General features: G+C 40.9%; 1 protein-coding gene across 8 annotated transcripts in view; it reads left to right on the forward strand.

Moving 5' to 3' along the window:
* ROBO2 (roundabout guidance receptor 2) overlaps positions 1–19,788 on the forward strand; it is a 593,028-nt gene that overhangs the window by 530,492 nt on the left and 42,748 nt on the right. For all 8 annotated transcript variants that reach the window (XM_087418202.1, XM_087418199.1, XM_087418200.1 and 5 more), the window contains 3 exons: positions 9,310–9,352; positions 10,788–10,915; positions 15,758–16,039. In XM_087418202.1, the coding sequence (XP_087274328.1) occupies positions 9,310–9,352; positions 10,788–10,915; positions 15,758–16,039 (453 nt within the window). The remainder of the gene's footprint in view (positions 1–9,309; positions 9,353–10,787; positions 10,916–15,757; positions 16,040–19,788) is intronic.

The following is a 19,788-nucleotide window of genomic DNA, read 5'->3' on the forward strand; positions in this document are numbered from 1 at the left end:
AAGGGGGAGGGGTTCCATAGAGGATTTCAAAGGGTGTAAGTTTTAAAGGGTCCTGTGGGGTGTTCGAGCGCTGGAACAGGGCAAAGGGCAGGAGGGCTGTCCAGTCACTATCGCCTTGGTCTCTATGGACAATTTAGTTAGGGTCTCTTTAATTGTTCTATTCATCCTTTCTACCTGGCCTGGAAGCTCTGGGGTCTATAAGCACAATGTAATTTCCAATTGATCCCCAGTTGACTGGCCAGTCCCTGACTTACCTGGGCAAGCGAATGCAGGACCGTTGTCAGATCCAATTACCTTTGGGATCCCGAATCTCGGGAGGATTTCTTCCAATATCTTCTTGGCTACTACAGAGGCAGTCTCTTCGGTGGGGAAAGCCTCTACCCATCCCGAGAAGGTATCTACAAATACTAGAAGATATTTATTCCCATACCGGGCCGGTTTGATTTCAGTAAAGTCTATCTCCCAAAAGGTTCGGGCCTGTCTCCCCGGAGTCTATGTCCAGTGCGGTATTTGGTAACTGCAGCATTTTGTGAGAGCGCAAGCTCTACAATCCTTATAAATTTCCTCAGCCGCCTTTCTCAAATCTGGTACCTGGTACGGGGAGGCCTCAATAATTTTAATTAGTTTCTGAGGGCTCAAGTGGGTTAGCCGGGTGTAGATGTGATAGATATTCTCGCCCTTCTGCAACGGGAAAGGACTTTCTCTTCTTTAGTTAGTTCCCCACTGGAGACAGTTTTGTTGACCTTAGCTCCCTGGAGAGTCAGGACCATAGGTCCTAGTGCCGCCTCGCTGGCTTCCAAATCTGCTAAGGTTCCCTTGAGCTATGGGGTCGGGTGCCTTTCTGATGACCTGGGCAATGGATGATTGCCACCTTTTTAGGCAAATGTATAGCCTCTAGGAGGCCCAGAATCTCTTTTTATTTTTGATATCTTTTCCGGCCGAGGTAAGCAGCCCTCTTGTTTATAAATAGCCCCATGAACATGGGCAGTAGCAAAGGCATACCTGCTGTCCGTGTATATATTCACAGTCTTATTTTCAGCTAACCTTAACGCCTGTGTCAGGCGATAAGCTCAGCCTTTTGTGCAGAAGTCCCTTCCGGCAAGCTGCTTGCCCACAGAGTCTTTCCCGTCTACCACAGCAGCCCCAGCCATCCTCTTACCTTCTGCCATAAAGCTGCTGCCGTCGGTGTACCAATTAGGGGCCCCAGCCCATGGCTCATCCGCAGATCGGGTCGGGTCCCGCTTTCTGATGCCAAGATGTCGCGCATTGGTGAACAGGTATTTCATCATCTGCTTCGGGCAGTAGTGTGGCCGGGTTTAAGATGGCCGGTGGGCGAAAGGTAATTCTCAGTTAGGAGCAGACTTTGGTAGTGAGTCATCCGGGCGTTAGTCATCCATCGATCTGGAGGCTGTCTGATAATGCTTTCTAAGGCATGGGGGCTACTACGGTTATCTGTTGGCCCAGAGTTAACTTATCTGCATCTTTACCAGCTGGGCAGTGGTGGCGATTGCCCTAAGCAGGAGGGCCATCCACTGGCCAATGGATCCAGTTTTGATAGATATGCGACTGGGCGCTTCCAGGGCCCAAGGGCTTGAGTTAGACTCCCGGCGATTCCCTTTCTTTCATCTACATACAAGGTGAAGGGCTTGGTCAAATCTGGTAGGGCCAAGCGTGGGTGCCTCTAATAATGCCCGCTTTAGAGTCTCAAAAGCCTTCTGGTGCTCTAGAGTCCAGACAAAGTTCCCACTTTCCTTAGTCAATGGGTACAGTGGAGCAGCCAGGGTAGCAAACCCAGGGATCCACAATCGGCAGAAGCCGCTGTCCCCAGGAATTCCCTTACCTGGCGGAGGTTGGGGCCGAATCTGGGTCACAGTCTTTTTCCGTCGTCGGTTAACCACCTTGGCGTCCTTAGTGTGTAGCCTAAGTAGACTACTTTTTCCTGGCACAACTGTGCCTTTTTCGACGCCTCGTATCCCAACTCACCCAACTCGGCCAGGAGGCGCTTGGTCCCTTCTCTTCACAGTCTCCGGGTTTCCGCCAACAGTAGATCATCTACATACTGTAAAAGAGTCACTTGAGGGTTTTTAACCCTATAATCAGTCAAGTCCCTGTGGAGGGCTTCATCAAACAGGGTAGGGAGTTTTTAAAACCTTGAGGTAGTCTCGTCCAAGTCAAAGTTGTCCAACGCATCCCCATATCAGGGTCAGCGCCACTGAAAGCAAAAAGTAATTGGCTTTTTGGGTGAAGCCAGAACAGAAGAATGCATCTTTCAGGTCCAAGACAGTGTACCATTTTCGTGATGGGGGGAGGGAGCTGAGTAGGTTATATGGGTTTGGCACGGTAGGGTGTAAATCCTGCACTCTCTTATTTACTTCTCTCAAATCCTGGACCGGCCTATAATCATTCGTTCCAGCCTTCTTTCCAGGCAGGAGGGGGGTGTTCCAAGGAGACTGGCAAGGAACCAGGATTCCTTGTTGGAGCAGCCTCTGGATATGGGGGCGGATTCCTTCTCTGGCCTCTTTGCTTATTGGGTATTGACGCCTTTATCGGGAGGGCTCGGCCTTAAGATCTATCATGACTGGGAATTCTCGTAGCCGCCCCTAGTCCCCGGTTTCAGCCCCATGCCGCTGGAAATTAGATCAGCCACTTATCGGTATTGAGCGAGCTCTAGGCTTAGGCTGCTGATGGAGCCGATATTCTTCCTCTAGCTCCAGGGCCAATATCATGGTGGTAGGTGCGACCAGGATACTGTAGGCCGAGGTTGAGCAAAATCTATTTGAGCTTTCAGTTTGGTTAAAAGGTCTCGACAGCAACGGGGTCGGGCATTCAGGAATCACTAGGAAGGAATGGGACACCCTTCCTTTCCCCAAGTCCACTGTCCGAAGTAGTCCATGAGTATTGTTTCTGCCCAGTGGCTCCAACAACCAGAGTCTTTTAGTTTTAATTTCCCAAAGGTTGCTTCAGTACTGAATATTCAGCCCCAGTATCAATCAGAAAACTCAGGGGTCCCCTCAACAGTTAGGGTTACCCTAGGCTCGGGAGGGCCAGAGCCCGTCCGCTATTCTTCGCCTCTCCTAAAGACAACACCTTGGGTGTGGCCCTTTTCTTGGGGGCATTCCTTGCCCAGTGTCCTCTCTCCTTACAATAGGCACATTGGTCCTTGTCCAAGGGTTGCCGTCATGCGTGAGCTCAATGGTCGGGGCGTTGCCCAGGTTCCCTGACTGTCTGTGATCTGGCCCTGTCGCTTATCACCGCGCCAGTATTTTAGTTAGTTTTCTCGCCTCCTGTCTCTCCTGTCTTCCCTCTCCTCAGCCTCCTTCTCTCTCTCTCTCGCTTCACTCTCCCCTTTTATGATACACCTTTTCAGCCTCTTTATTACGCCCCGCAGGTCGTAGTCTTGCAGCCCCTCTAGCCTTTGTAATCTCCTCTTTATATCTGGGGCTGACTGTCCAATAAAGGCCATAATGACAGAGGCCTTCTGCCCTTCCGAGGACGGATCAAGAGGCGTGTACCTATGCGATAAGCCTCCATCAATCGTTCTAGAAAACGGAGGGGTTCAGTGGGTCCTTGCTGAATCTCTCTTACCTTAGCCAAATTGGTGGGCCGCCTATGCAGCTCCCGAGACCCGCCACTAGAGCCCGGCGGTGCGGACAGCGACCCCTACCTTCAGCCGTGTTATAGTCCCAGTTGGGTCGGTTGTGCGGAAACCCTTCTTCCGCCTCAGCTATCGTTACCCGGCTGCCCGTTGTTGCCTCGGATATTCTTTCTTGCTTCCTGTGTGATTCTTTCTCTCCTCCGTGGTGAAGAGTGCCTGTAAGAGCTGTTGACAGTCATCCCAAGTGGGCTGATGGGAAAACATTAGGGACTCTATCAGGGCAGTTAATCCGGGCGGGTTTTCTGAAAAGGGGATGGTTATTTTTCCAGTTATACAGGTCTGAGGGAAGAAAGAGCGCCAGTACTGGAGGGGTGACAGCTGGTTGGGCCCGCAGGAGCTCCATACTCTCTTAGCGGGAGCGCCACCGTGGTATCAGGCCCGTCCGAGTGGCTCCGCGGGCGGCTTCGGGTTCCAGCGGAGGGACCCGAGCCAGTCGCCCTCCGTCCCTGATTGCGATCCTGAGCGGGGAGGGTAAGGGGAGGCGAGAAAGGGGGCCATTCGGGAGGAGGCTCAATCTCAGGGTAGACCCTGGGGGCCGAAGGGGTCTCCGACTCCGGCTGTTCGAAAGTTGATTTCGATTTTTGCCGTGTCTCCGCATCCTGCAGCGCCAGGACTCGGGGCTTAGTTTTTCTGCTTTTTACTCATGGCTTAACCCACGGAGTGGGTTCTGCACCAGATCCTGCCACACTGTAATATATGGTCGTTGGTCAGGATGGGACCCCGGTTTCTCCTGGAAAACAATAGCCCTCACCGCGAGGATAACAGTTAGATTAAACGTCTCAGGGGCCAAATCCCACATTGAGGGAGGGCCACTCAGAGGCGCAAAAAGTCTGCCAACGCCCTTTTTATTATTTCTACCCGACAAATCGATGCGCTCGCTCTCACTTCAGTCCAGTGGTCTAAGGTCAAAGAGAGGGGGTCGTCATAGTCTGTCCCATCCCGTCAAATGAGGTCCACGTAACTAACAAAAACAGAACAATGAACATCAAAAACACAGCAAGACAAAAACAACTTTGCCGGTTGGTGTCTGTACAAGCCAACCGGCGGTTTCAGACGGGAGGGGTTTTCGTGTCCTCCCTGGGAAAAGAGTGCGTTCTTTTTCTACCTGAAAGGGGTAGTCAGGCTTTCCTGACTCCCTTGTCCCTTGGGGCGTCCCAGGGTTGCAGCCTGCAGTTCCCAGCACGTCTGCCACTGCAGCCGCTGGGCCCTTCGCCAGCGGCGGCTGCCCAGATACCGAGACCAAAGCAATGCTTCGCCGCACACACTCGCACACCCAGTCACTCAGGCTTACCTCCAAGGGTCTCGGAGTCTGGGGTGACCGCGCAGATCCCGGACGAGCCCCCAAATGTAGGATTCCAAAAGGAAATCCAACTCCAGTCTCGGGAAAGCGCGGACCCACAGACACAGGAGACGAGCTTGATGCAAATGTGCACGAGGTTTTAATTAAAGCGGAGCTCCGGTCGACACGATATCTCTACTTGGGAGACAGAGAGTCGACCCGAACCTTAAGGGGCAAGCTCTTTATAGGATTCGGAAGCATAAAGCGGGAAAAGGTTGGCGCGGTCTTACATGATTGGCTAATTTAAAACATTTAAACAGTTACATTTATGGCGCCAATTGCTATGGCGAAGCAATTATCAGGTTACACACGCGTCCCCATCTGGACCCCCTCCACCCCGACCCTCCCAAACTTATCCCTCTGGAGCACTCTCTTGTTCTCAATTTTCCCCGAACAGTTTAGGGCGAGTCTTCTATGAATAGAGTCAGTCAGGATCGATAAACGTTCCCCCTTATACCAGGAATCCTTAGGGTGTGGAGGTGCCTGTCTCTAAGGTATTAACTTTTAAATTTTTAATATAATTTACTTCCTTCAATAGTAGAGGTACTTTGTGTATGATATAAACTTGCAAAATCTCTTTACCTTACATCCTTTGTAAATATTGCAATAAATTCAGAATATTCGATGTAATTCGAAAACACTGAAGTTTGTGGTTTTGGAAACCTTAACACTATTCAGTCAGTTTTAGCTGAAAACTTCTATACAGGGGCCAGCCCCATGGCTTAGTGGTTAAGTGCGCGCGCTCCGTTACTGGTGGCCCGGGTTCGGATCCCGGGCGTGCACTGATGCACTGCTTGTCCGGCCATGCTGAGGCCGCGTCCCACATACAGCAACTAGAAGGATGTGCAGCTAAGACATACAACTATCTACTGGGGCTTTGGGGAGAAAAGGGGAAAAAAAGGAGGAGGCTTGGCAATAGTGTTAGCTCAGGGCCGCTCTTCCTCAGCAAAAAGAGGAGGATTGGCATGGATGTTAGCTCAGGGCTGATCTTTCTCACAAAAAAAAATAAAATAAAAGACTCCCTGAAAGTTCTTAATTTTTGATGCTAGCAGAAACTCCTGGTAAGGATTCACAGAAATTTCAAATTTATCTCTGATAAACACCAAGTTACTACACTGGGATTATCAAAATCATGACTAGAGCAAGATTGTCCAACCACCTATCCACCTCACCCTCTTGCTTTCAGCTTCGAGGTAGTTCAACATCTCTTTGAAATGTTGAAAAGCTCTTTCAAAACAGCTTTCAATTGGCTGTGGCATTTGTTTTTATGTTTCTTTTCTCCGCACAAAAAAAGTGCTGATCAAAACACCAAAGGTGACTTCCACTTCAGTTCTAATGGTTCATCCTTATTTCTCATCTGCTTTTAATCTCATGGGCTAATGGAACTCAGTTACTTTTGGTTTACCTTTCAAAATGGAGCAAATCTAAAAGTTTTAGAGCATGGGATATAAAGGAAATTTTAAAAAGTCTCCTTTTTCCTTGCTTTGAAAAGAAAACTAAGCAACTTTATTAGGATAAGAGTGTTTTCTTTCTTTTTGTTTTTTTCTGATAGAAACATACAAAATGGAAGATTCTCATGTATACCAAATGATGTCTATAGGCCATTTTAGGTTAGTCATGTATTTACAAGATGTACTGTGTATTTTTGCCTTTGTATATTTGGTGTGCAGAGATACATTTTATAAGGAATTCACCCTTGCTTAGGATGTAGAAGTTAAGTACAACTCAATTTTTGTGCCTCTGTTTCAGTTGTTCTTTTTCTAATATTATGCATTGCTCTGTCAGTAACAGAAAGTTTAGGTGGGGAAAACAGAGCATCTAAATTAGGGAGAAATACATAGCTTCTCCCCACATACCTCCTAAACAGCACAATTGGAGGTGTAGTCTGCCAACGCCTGCTTATTTGCATATTCACAATGATATTCACAACATTATCTTAACTCTCTTTTAGCGAAGTAAGACAATCACTTGGTAGTCCATTAACAAAACCACATAACTCGAAAGTCACATCAGATGGAAAGCTAATTAACCGTACTGTTTTCACATTTTGCGGGGATTTTTTCCCCTAATCAAGCCTTTATTTAATACCTTCAGTGCTCAATTTTTTTCATTAATTGTTTCAGATTAATTCTTTTTGTTGTTGTTGTTGAAAGCAGTTATTAAAGGGACCCAATGTGGTGTGGACACACTGCTGATGCCTGATTCCCAGCACTTAAGCGAGCCATCAGGAAGCAGAATAATGACCAGTATTGTTTGATTTTCTCTGAGGAACTGTCCCCACCCTGGCCTGGGCAGACGCAAAGGTTATGGCAGGATTGTTTGATAATGCATTTGAGATGTTACCTGAAAAATTGATAAGGCGGTACACTTCATGTGCCAGCAAGATGATCCTAAAAGCATTGCCTCATGAAGTCCTGATGGACCCTTGGAATTATTATCATATCACCTAATTGTGATGTCATGAATGATATATCATTAGACGACCTTAGGAAAGGGACTGGGGAACTGCATTTGGAAATTTACAAAATTTAAAGAGTGATCATATTTAACAGTGCAAACTTGAGGGGCAGATGAATTATAGAGAGATTATTCAAATTAAAAATCAGATTATTTACTAGGGCCCGCCCAGTGGCATAGCGGTTAAGTTTGCGTGCTCCACTTTGGTGGCCTGGGGTTCGCAGGTTCAGATCCCAGGCACAGACCAACACACTGCTTGTCAAGCTATGCTGTGGTAGCGTCCCATATAAAGTAGAGGAAGATGGACACAGATGTTAGCCCAGGGCCAATCTTCCTCAGCAAAAAGAGGAGGATTGGCAACGGATGTTAGCTCAGGGCTAATCTTCCTCACACACACACAAAAAAGAAAGTATTTACTACATGTATACTTTAAGTAGCAATATGTCCTCAGTTTATTTAAAATATGCATCTGTTGATAAAATTTTTAGTTATTTTTACCTTTACTCACTAAGTAAAGAAACCATAGGAAATATAATCAATATATTCAAAAGATAGGATATGTTGGGTTCACATCTCCGAAATGGTATTTTTTTCCTTCAGTGATTGGTTGGCTCAGTGATTGGTTTAGCTGATCCCTGTTAATTTTGGTTATACTTGCAGTTGAGAAATTCATAATCTTCTAAACACAAAATTTTTTTCCATGATTTTCTAGTTCGGTCATTTAGTGGCAAAACTTGACCCAAACTAGTGTGAAACTGTTTATAGACTTTATCCCAATAACCATGAATGTTCATATTTCACTGCAAAAATATTAAGTAACTTTGAACATAGTTGCCACCTCAGACCCTCTGTGTAGTATGCACCATATTGCCTTTCTTAGATCTGAAACATTTTGAATTCCAAATCTATTTTACTGCAGAGGTTTTTGAGAAGGGGTGATGGACATGAACTGATATTTACATTCTTCGGCCAGTCCTTGAAACTCACTTTCTTCGGCCAGTCCTTGAAACTCACTTTCATGTTGTTAGTTTTGAGGAATGGAATCTAGCGCCTGAAGGGAGTGGATTCTCCAGCCTGTGGCTCTACTGGATGGTTGTTGATCTTATTAATAAGTTTCACAGTTTTATAAAGGACTTGAGTTTTGTAATCATTACATACAATTGGAGCATATTAAGTATCAATTATTTGAAGGTTTCATTTTCATGAGGGTTGGATGATGAAACAAAGTACTCAATACGTTATTCTCTATTCATTACAGTTCATGTCTGTTGTAACTGTAGTTGTTCAACTCAGTGTGCTTATCAGTGCCCCTAAAAATACCTGTGAGTGTCAGAAATATGTCATCAATCAGGACCTGTTTTGCTTGTTTTACTGGAAGGATGGTGTTATCTGTTTGAACTATTCTGTTTTAGTTTCTTTATGTGCATTTTGCATTATGACTTCTAATTAGGACACCTATTATTTAAGATTCAATGTCATGATTTGATAATTTCCCAGTAATGCATGTGGATCTTCTAATACTTCTTTTTCTCTCTCTCTCTCTCTCTCTCTCTCTATATATATATATATATATACACACACCAATTATAAGCATTTTTGACATCCAAACAAAAATTGCCCCTTTGACTTAACCATACATTTGGCCTGAAGAATTTTAAAATGTCTTATTAAAGTTGGAGCATATGATGCCTTTGCCCTGGGTCAAACCAATGCTTCTTAGTCTCTGTACAATTATGTTAATTATATTTTGTTAAAATTCCCAGAGGCATCAGTCCTAAACTAAGGGCCAATATGTAGTTGTTATTAATCGTAATTAATATTGACTACTTGTGTGTGTATGTCTTTCTTTTTTTCACAGTTACATTTCAAAGAGGAGATGGAGGACTAATGAGCAATGGAAGGTATGCTAAGGAGTTTTTTTTATTATTATTTTTAATCAGGACTGGGGAAACTAGAGTAAGCGGCTATTATTGTAATAAACGATCACTTACAAGTCTGAGAATTCTAGGAGGAATTAAATGACTTACCACAATGTTTAATGATCTATCTGTTGTACACTTTAGAGGAATCAAGTCCAGATGTTTCATATCTCCCAGATGCCCCTGAAGAAATTAGTAGTAAATATCACAAGGAATGTGTTCATTTGTTAGCAGGATGTTTATTGCATTAATTAGACATTAGCAAATGAAGTTGCTGTTGTTTAAGATTCCTTATTGGCTCTCCCTAAATTGCCGTGAGTGAACAATTACACATAATCGATCACAAAGTAAATGATTCATGGATGATGAATAGGCTGTAGATTGATAAGACTAGATTCCACAACTTTGGATACTCAACTGAAATTGATAAAAGCTGATAACAAACCCATATATCCTCATCTATTTTCCCTTTGCCAATATGGAGATTGTAATTAGGCTCTGGTAATAACTTCCAATCTCCCATTTAATCAATATTTTAGCAAAAAGAGATTAGGTCTAATGAGAGCTAGTGGATGTAGCAAGAAAGCATTTGGATCTTCTTATTGCAGTTTCCATAGAAACACGTTTCTCATAGGGATTATACCAGAAAGGGTCTATCAAAAAAAAGTACGATGATTATAGATGTTGCTGTTTCTTTGTAAATATGTTGATAATCTGGAAAGGAATCAGAATCCCATCTTTTATATTAAAGATGGGAATTCTCTATTAAATATGATGTAAAGGAAGTTTTCCTCGTAGACTCTATGCATGTGCTGGATCAGATCACAGTGGATCTTTTATTATCTTAAAAAAATTTAATATACCCCTAATATTTTGCAATTTGGAGAACTTGGAAATGTGCTATTGATGGAACAGTATAAATACTGTTCATTAATTTCCCTCAAGTTGCTTGCCTCTAAATCAAGTATGAGGGCTTATAATACAGGTTACAGCCTACAGGGGACAGATAAATATGGGCGCTGCAGGAATCAAGGAAGCAATAGCCCAAAGTCCTGGAAATGGCTGATACTGAGCAGTCACTCTGAGCAATTGTTCCCTCGAGGTGCCAATTTATCATCAAACCTTGTTTTGGGATCCTGCTATGTTACCGATTCCCACAAGTTTCAGTGCAGGTAACTGAATTCGTTTGGATGTCAGCAGAATCCCGGGCAGGGCGCTTTTGCTTCCACTGACAGAGTTGATCCATATGTAGCCTTAATGAACTGCTGAACTTCCTTAATTCTTGAGAGCCTACACATTTCGATTTGAAGTGAGTTAAAATCTCCTTAAATTCTTTAATCCATTTTAGTGCATGAGACAGGTGTCCAAATCTCTCATTGAGCCCTGTGGGTTGATTTCCTTTTAATTTCTGTTTTAGCCGTCCAGGTCTTCTAAATGCTGGTGATCCCAATTATCCATGGCTTGCTGATTCATGGCCAGCCACGAGCTTGCCAGTAAACAATAGCAATAGCGGCCCAAATGAGATTGGGAATTTTGGGCGTGGAGGTAAGTTGTGTTTTTCAAAATTTTGTTATTTGTTATTTATTTTCCAGCTTTCCTAGATATTTTTTTAAAAAAACATACTAAAGACTATTTTCTTCCATAATTAAAATTAGTGAAGCATGTGTGCTGTACATTTGCTAAATATTTTATTATAAAACTACTGAGTCCATATTACCTTAAGTAAAACTAAGCTTTTAAGGAAGTCATTCCTAACCAAGAAGATAAATATTCATAATACCTTTAGTTTTTAGGACTATTAGTACACTGTTACTAAACTAGGCCTTAGGATTTTAGACTAGTCATTTCGCTTCTTTATTTTTTTAGAGGCATGAATTTTGAAGCAATACCTGTTTTTGAACTTTTTTTTTTTGAGGAAGACTGGCGCTGTGCTAACATCTGTTGCCAATCTTCCTCTTTTTCTTTTTTCTTCCCAAAGCCCCAGCACATAGTTGTGTATCATAGTTGTAGAGTTGTAGCTCTTCTATATGGGATGATGCCTCAGTGTGGCTTGATGAGTGGTGAGTAGGTCTGCGCCCAGGCTCCAAACCGGCGAACCCTGGGCCACCCAAGCAGAGCATGTGACCTTAACCGCTATGCCGCCAGGCCGGCCCTGTCATTTCACTTCTCTAAATCTCATTCGACATGTATTTATTGATTATGTCCTGTGTTCTGTGGCAGACAGTAAAAATATAATATTGATATAAAGAGAGATGGTCCTTACCCTCATATAATATATCATATAAGGAGTAGACACAAATAAATATAAGAACATGTTTTGAGAGAACTTTCCTGTAGTTCTGCAATTGATAACTGGTACCCCAAATGAAAGACAAAAGGGTGCTAAGTAGCTGACATGCCAAAGTCTCCAGAATTTGGTGCCAGGGTCCTCTCCATAGTTCTTCATAAGGAGACAGAATTGGACCTACTATAAATAATTACCATCTCCTTCCCTCCACCTTTTCATCCAGTCGATAGGAGGGCAATGAGCTTAGAGAAAGATGGGACTAGAGACGGCTCTGGTCCCAGTGTTCGGTTTGTCAGATATATATTTTCCACTGGCAGAAGGTTGTGCAGACAGGAAATGAACTGAAGTTGTCTTGACAGTACCCCACATGAAAGAGTTCCCATTGGGAGTAAGAAAGTTCTATGAATGGAGTGTTATTTAAGTAGATATCTGAAGGAGAGGTAAGGATTAGTCAAAAGTGTATGGAGGAGGGCCGGCCCCATAGCTTAGTGGTTAAGTGCACGCGCTCCGCTACTGGCGGCCTGGGTTCGGATCCTGGGCGCGCACCGACGCACTGCTTCTCCGGCCATGCTGAGGCCGCGTCCCACATACAGCAACTAGAAGGATGTGCAACTATGACATATAACTATCTACTGGGGCTTTGGGGAGAAAAAGGAGGAGGATTGGCAATAGATGTTAGCTCAGAGCCGCTCTTCCTCAGCAAAAAGAGGAGGATTAGCACGGATATTAGCTCAGGGCTGATCTCCCTCACCAAAAAAAAAAAAATGTATGGAGGAGAAACTACCACATTTTAAGTTCCATAAATAAAGAGAGACATTGGCCTATTTGAGAAATGTAAGAATTTCCTAATGACTTGAGTATAAAGTGCAAGGCAGCAGAGGCGGAAGGAAATACAGAGGGACAGATAACCGAGGGCCTTCAAAGCTACACAAAGACTTTAAACTTTGTCCAAAGGGTAATCAGAAACCATTGATGGATTTATAAGAGGTGAATACTAGGATCCAAGTCCTGTTTTAAGTCATCCAGCCTGCTGCTGGGTGGAGAATGGAGTTTGAGTGGAAAATTGGGGTGATTAATTAGGAGACTAGTGCTGTAATACAGGAAAGTTTGGATGAATCCACTGGAGGATTTCTATACTTCTAGGTGGAATTAATGCAGGAGACCCAGAGCTGGGTTTAGCTCTTGAGTCCATTGTAAGCCTCAGTGGTGGATTTCACATGTATGAGTGTATAAACATATTGACTTAGAAGAATAATCGTGGATACTAGTATTTTCTCCTCACAAATTAAGTACCAATGCATGTTTGAATATAATTAAAATAATATTTCAAATAATAAAGTTACTAATTATTGCATAAGTCTGCATTCTGTCAATACCAACTATAAGAAGGGGAGCTCCCTCCCATTCTCCAAGTAAAATACAGAAAATAACCATCCCTACCTCATAGGTGTATAAAGTGGATTAAGCAGATGACTATACAAAGCTTGATACACAATCAGTGCCCAAAAGGCGTCATTGGAGTAAAAGAGAGAATAGATAAGTTGTATGACTCCTCAGCTATCACTTTACCATGGGTAGGTTCCGTACCTGAGCATCTCCTCACCAGGAAAGCAGAACACTGCTCCCTGCCCAACCCAGACTGATGTTGTCAAAAGAAATGCTGTTTCCAAAGCTTTTATGAATCAAGGAATAGCTGCCCCTTTTACTTGTTGTATTTGTATTGGACTAGCACACCGTTCTATCTTTATATCAAGAAATAAATGCCTAAAGATGGAGAAAATCTTTTGGTTTTGTTTTGTTTTTTTTTTCAGTTTCTAGTAGGTTACACTAAACTCTAAAATGTTAACAAGTGCCGGTCAGACAACCTAAAGCACTAAGGATGGGCCGGTGTGGCCAGTGAGAAATGGAAACTGGAAGGTCCTGCCGAAAGACGGCAGCACCTCTTCAGGTCCAGGCTGTTGGGAGGAAGGCTGGCCCAGCCTTCCAAACCATATGATGTGATAGGATGATCCCCCACATCCAGATATTCATGTATAATCTTCCAGTATTTCAATGTTGAGATATAATTCAATTTCTTTTTGAAATTGTAGAAGTGATCAAATAATATGTGAAGGAAATATGCAGCCCAGAAATCAATATAGAAGCACTTAGACTTGAACACTCACTGATTTCATCCAGCAGGGAGAGAGAGATTCCATTTCTAGAGCCATATCTCTAGTTGTTGCAGAGTAACATTATGTAGGATTAGATTCCTGGACTCCTTTTTTCCATTTTTAAACATTTGAACACACAACCGTTTCAAAAGCTTGCAGTTGAAGTGGCTCACCATGTCAATCTAAAGCTTTGGAGAGCCTCAAGTTCAAAGCGTTGGGAAGTTGGGGCCCATGTTGGAGAAACATGTCTATCCAGTTGATATTCATTGGTGAAAGACGTGGTCGAGGTGGCAGAAACACAACTCTGAAACTTCCCCAGAGTGAAGGATCTATTTTCACAATTTTGATATATTATTGAATATTAAAAGTTTTTGAGAATAAAAATTATACTGACACTTGAGAATGAAATATGCTTCTTCATCAAATTTTCTCCTTAGTTTATAGCTAAAAGCAAGAAAGACAAGAAAGTAGTTATGAAATTCTGAAATCAAAAATCAATTTTACTTTCTTATACAACTTTGTGAAATATTACAAATTTGAATATATTTAACAATCTCACTGATGTACATTTAAAATATTTACTTCAATAAAGTACTTCTTCACTTAATTGTAAAGCAAGTTGGAGTTCTAGACTTCAAAACCTTCAGAAAGACCTAAATTATACAGTGTACAAAATACATTAGAAGTGTCTTGTTATTGTTGCTAAAGAAGACAATTTTTCACTTTTGTAAAATTCCAAAGCAAAATTAATACTTTTATAAAAATCCTTATTTCAAGTACTGTTGGATATCATCGAATCTAAAAGTTTTAGGATATTTTGGCTAAGTTCCTACTTCAGCTTCCTCTTTGTGATGATAAATTGGTTTTGATAGAAATAATTTGGTTTATTACTTAATATTACAGTACTATAAGTAGTGGAAAATTTTCTACAAGGAGGAAATCAAGTGAGCTGATGACTTTGAGTCCTATGAAGTGTGGCTTTTAGAACATAGATTATTAAGGAACAACTATAATTGGGTTCACTTTAACTCCACATGATTAAAAATAGGGTTATTTAGTGATTTTTTTTTCGCATTCTAGTATCTTTCTTCTGAAAAGGGAAAATGAGAGCTCAGGAGAGATGTGGCAGTTCTGAATTATAAAGCGTCATCTAAGGATAATTCAGCACACCAAAATGATAAACGGACTGATTGAGATTCAGTGTTGTTCCTAAAATTTAATTTTACTCTTGCCGTATTACAACTTGAAACTATAATTCTTCACTTCCAAGAGTTAGTAGCATAAATTCAGCTCACTGATCACTCAGACTGCTCTTTATATAGTTAAATCTTGCTGCATTGTGAAAATGACTTATTCATGAAAATTTTCCTTTGTTATCCAAGAAAAAAACCCCAACACATTTGCTACCATCAATTGCACTCCATTTCTGGATCTGTGAAATCAAATCAGATAAATGACAAGTTGAAACTTCACAAAAATTTACCTCGTAGTTTGCATAGTAAAATTTTGGAACTTTTTGCTTCTATTCAGCATGTATCCCATGTCTTTTGGGATAAAGTGGAAAAAGATGTTTTCATCTGTGATTTGTAGATTCACTCTTATCGTTGCTTCTGTAAAGAGCTAACAATGTCATTGGTTCTAAAACAGAATGAACAACTGAAAGAGTTTTCAATAGTGCAATGTCCCAAACTTCTTATTCATGGTTGAAGAAAGTTGGGGATGGAGTGTGTTAAGCAGTGAGACGTGAAGGACGAGCGGTAGGCCTGCCTGTCACCGAGGCTGATAGCTTGGCAATGGTTGTACATCATCTACCCTTCACTGGCTCATGAAGCCCATCTCAGCTGAAATGCAAACGTGCAGCATGACACATGTATTTTTCTTCTTCCATCCTGATAGTTTGGGGCTTCCTGTGCATCATTAAATTGTTTCATTTCCCTATGTCTGCAGATGTCCTGCCACCGGTTCCAGGCCAAGGGGATAAAACAGCAACGATGCTCTCAGATGGAGCCATTTATAGCAGCATTGACTTCACGACCAAAACCACTTACAACAGTTCCAGCCAAATAACACAGGCTACCCCATATGCCACAACACAGATCTTGCATTCCAATAGCATACATGAATTGGCTGTCGATCTGCCTGATCCACAATGGAAAAGCTCAATTCAGCAAAAAACAGATCTGATGGGATTTGGTTATTCTCTACCTGATCAGAACAAAGGTAACAATGGTGAGTCAGGTTCTTATTTCCTGAGGAGTTGTTTTCATATCATTTGTGCATGAGGTAGAAATTAGTATTTGTTGTTCAGTTTAGTGATTCATTACCAGGTTCACTACCTAAACTAAAAAAATATATCGGCATGTATTCAGTACCTTGCACAATCCCTACCACCACCACCGCCACCGTTGCTACCACCACACACCAACACCAATCGGTTTCATCCTTTCAGCTCTTTTTCAGTAGAGTGATCAGTAATCCATTTTGACTTCCATTAGGCAGGATAGACAAAACATTCTTCCCCTGTCCTACACATCTGCTTCTGAGTTGCTAACTGCATGTTCTGCATGGGCTTGTGCTGTGAACTAATCACATGATGCCACTATGACCTCTGCCCTTTAACCCTTAGCCTTACTTTACATCCCTGACTACCGATTGGCTGAGGGATTGTCTAATAGAATGCCACACAACCAGTCACAGGATTTCAGCACCACCAGCTCTCACAACAGCTCAGAGAGGAGTGGCAGTCTCTCAGGTTGGTCTCATCACAGTAAGGAGAAATATTTGTTTGTCACCAGCATATGACCTGTGTTCCTAACAACCTTGAAGAAATACTGAATCACAACTCACTGTCAGACATTTATCTTTCAAATGACAATAACAATTAATCCTAATAAAATCATGCTTTGGGGGGGGAATAAAAATTACTGTCACTATTTACGTACTAAGTGTATAAGGATGTATTTATTGAAAAATAGTGCCATTTTACTGAACATTATTCATTAAAGAGCAGATGAGTTTTATCTGCCTTGAATCCTACTTAAGAGTCAAGAAAACTTTACAATAAAAAGATCATACAGAAAAGTCAACTCCACGGCACGGACATGAAAAGATGAATTCAACTAAAATGCGAATGATTTTAGGGATTTTTCATAATATGAGGATTCCAGTGATCTGACTTCCTATTTTTGGACAATCTTTCCAAGATGTCATGTATAGTTATGCATCACTTAATGACAGGGGTATGTTCTAAGAAATGCGTTGTTAGGTGATTTCATCGTTGTGTGAATATCACAGAGTGTACTGAAGGGGAACAAAATTTGCCACCTCAAAATGTGTCTGTTTAATGTAAGGATTATTTTAGGCTGATTATTTTTAAGAAACTAAAGACTCAGAAAGTTTTTTGTGTTACCTCCCCCTTAACTACCTAAAAGAATTCAGATAAGAAAGTCTGTCTCAGGAAGGGAGCTATCACCTTAGCATACCAGGAACTAGGTGGTAGACAGGGAGGAGCCTAGAAAAGCCTGTTTGTTGGGCTCCCCTCAGTGTTCTCCTGTTTCCAGGTGGCCAAACAATTGTTTTCCAAACATTTGCTCCTTTTCACCTACCTGTGAATTGCCTTCCTTCCCTTTGAAGTCCCTGACTCTCCCCACCCACAACATCTTTTGTCTTTAGCTGAGGATGGTATTTAAAGTGAGGACTGTGGCCATTTTGCCAAGCTACTCAGTTTTCCTGGGTTCCTCCCATGTATATATGTTATTAAACTTTTTTTGTTTTTCCCCTGTTAATCTGTCTCATGTCAATTTAATTCTTAGAAAAGCCAGAAAAACCTAGAAGAGTAGAAAAAAATTTCTTCCTCCCCATAACACTTACACAAACCTAGATGGTATAGCTACTACACACCTAGGCTATATGGTACTAATCTTACAGGACCACCATTGTATATGCGATCCATAGTTGACTAAAATGTTGTTATGTGGCACATGACTGTAATGGGATTTATTATCTATTGAATGAGATTATTTAGAATAAGGTGCTGATAAACTATGCTAAACAAGAATGTTAATATGGGACATTGTTCTTCACATTTAATTTCCAAAAAAATGCAATATTTCATATTGAAAATTATTTTATGCTGTAAATTTTAATATATATTTGAGATATATCAGCCAAACTAACAATCTATAATGTAGGTATTGTATAGCACATGTGGGGAAAAAACACATTTTACTGGACAGAAATATATAGCGATCATAATGAATATAAGTGATATTCTCCAGGCCCGAGGATCCTCACCTCTAAAATGAGGAGGTCGTAGTCAACACACTCTAACTTCCAACCATAACATGTACATTGTATGACTGATGACTTTATCTTCACATTTCTAAAATTTTTTATATTCATGATATGCTATTTGTTTATATGAATTTTTTTTAACTACAGGTTCTTAGTAAAGGATTATAGTGTATTATGATATGTTACAGGGTACCAGGCATCAAGGCCGTTAAGAGTTAACTCTTTTACATCGTTAGGGTAACATTTGCTAAATGACTTTTCCTCAGGAGATAGAACCCTTTCAGTCTGAAAATGTTAATGCTCTCTCTTCCCTCCAAAATGAGCCATTTGCTCTTCTTATCTATTGGTAGACTTAGATACATTATAGAATCCAGAAAATTTTAAACATCTATTATGAATTTCAACTGGCTTAATAATATAGGGAAATCTTTTGAATAACCTTATATGTCATTTATCTGTCATTTATTTATAATGAGTCCCACAATTGTACTGAATAATTAAAAAGTAATTCATTCTAGGCTAATTTTGTTCAAGGTATATAAAGTCTCAAGCAATATATATATAAAAAAATCTATATACTGTAAGCCATGGGTTACCTAAGACCTTCTGTGAATCTTTCATTAAATATTCTGTGTATGTTGATGGCCACTAAGTTTTAAAAGTTATCTTTCGAGTAATTGTAAGCAGAACATGATTCACAATAGCGCTTTCTGCTTTTTTGAATCCATTAATCTCCTGAGTGACATTTCTATATATCTATGAATTATATTAACTACTTCATCTACATTTGAATAGAAAATTACTTAAATCTGTGATAGAGAGCATTCTTTAGGAGGTGAGAGTGAATTGATTGTTCCCTTTTTAGTTTAGTCCAATTGAGTTCAATATGACAGAGTTTGTTTTCTTTTAATAATCATAGGTATGTTTCCAAGGCTCAAATTTAAGATCAAACTGCCCTATGGATATCTAATCATATCATATTATAAGATTTTCTTAATTTGTGCACAGTGATGAAACCAATTTAAAATAATCACAGCAATAAAGAAAATTTGACATTTCTGAATTATTTGAGTGAATCTCCCGTCCTCTTTGAAACACTATTATAGTTTATTCAATACATAATCTGAGCACTTATGTTAAATCCAGCCATTAAAAAATATAAAACAAAACTCAGATCTTTCAAAATAGTATCTGCAATCATAATTAGCTATATATACATATATATACACACATATATATAGCACAATATCAGTAGCAATAACTAAATCTTTTTATACACTAGTATTTTTAAAAAATAGACTATAAGTTTAATTTGAAAATATGGTGTTTTCATAATTTTCTTTACATAGAAGTCATTTGTTCAGCATAAGAAAAAATATAAATCCAAATATTTACGTTTTGAGTTGAAGAGAGATGGGTCAAATATGTTTGCAAGTCATCAAAATATGTTCTCCTAAACATAATGGAGGCAGTTCTTACCTTAAAATGTTTGAGGGTCTTTGGTTGAAAGTAACACCAACAGACTGTGGCTCACTTAGCTCAAGATTTAGATCTCAGACAGAGAATTTAATGCCCTTAGCTTATGTCATATGCCCACCACCATTCTAAGAGCCCACCTCTTAGCTCATTGCTAAGAGAAGACAAAGCATGTTGATTGACAGTCCTACCAAGACTGCCCACAATGA

This window comes from Ceratotherium simum, chromosome 27 (genome assembly GCF_057802395.1).
Source record: "Ceratotherium simum simum isolate JZ-2026a chromosome 27, ASM5780239v1, whole genome shotgun sequence".
Classification (NCBI taxonomy): domain Eukaryota; kingdom Metazoa; phylum Chordata; class Mammalia; order Perissodactyla; family Rhinocerotidae; genus Ceratotherium; species Ceratotherium simum.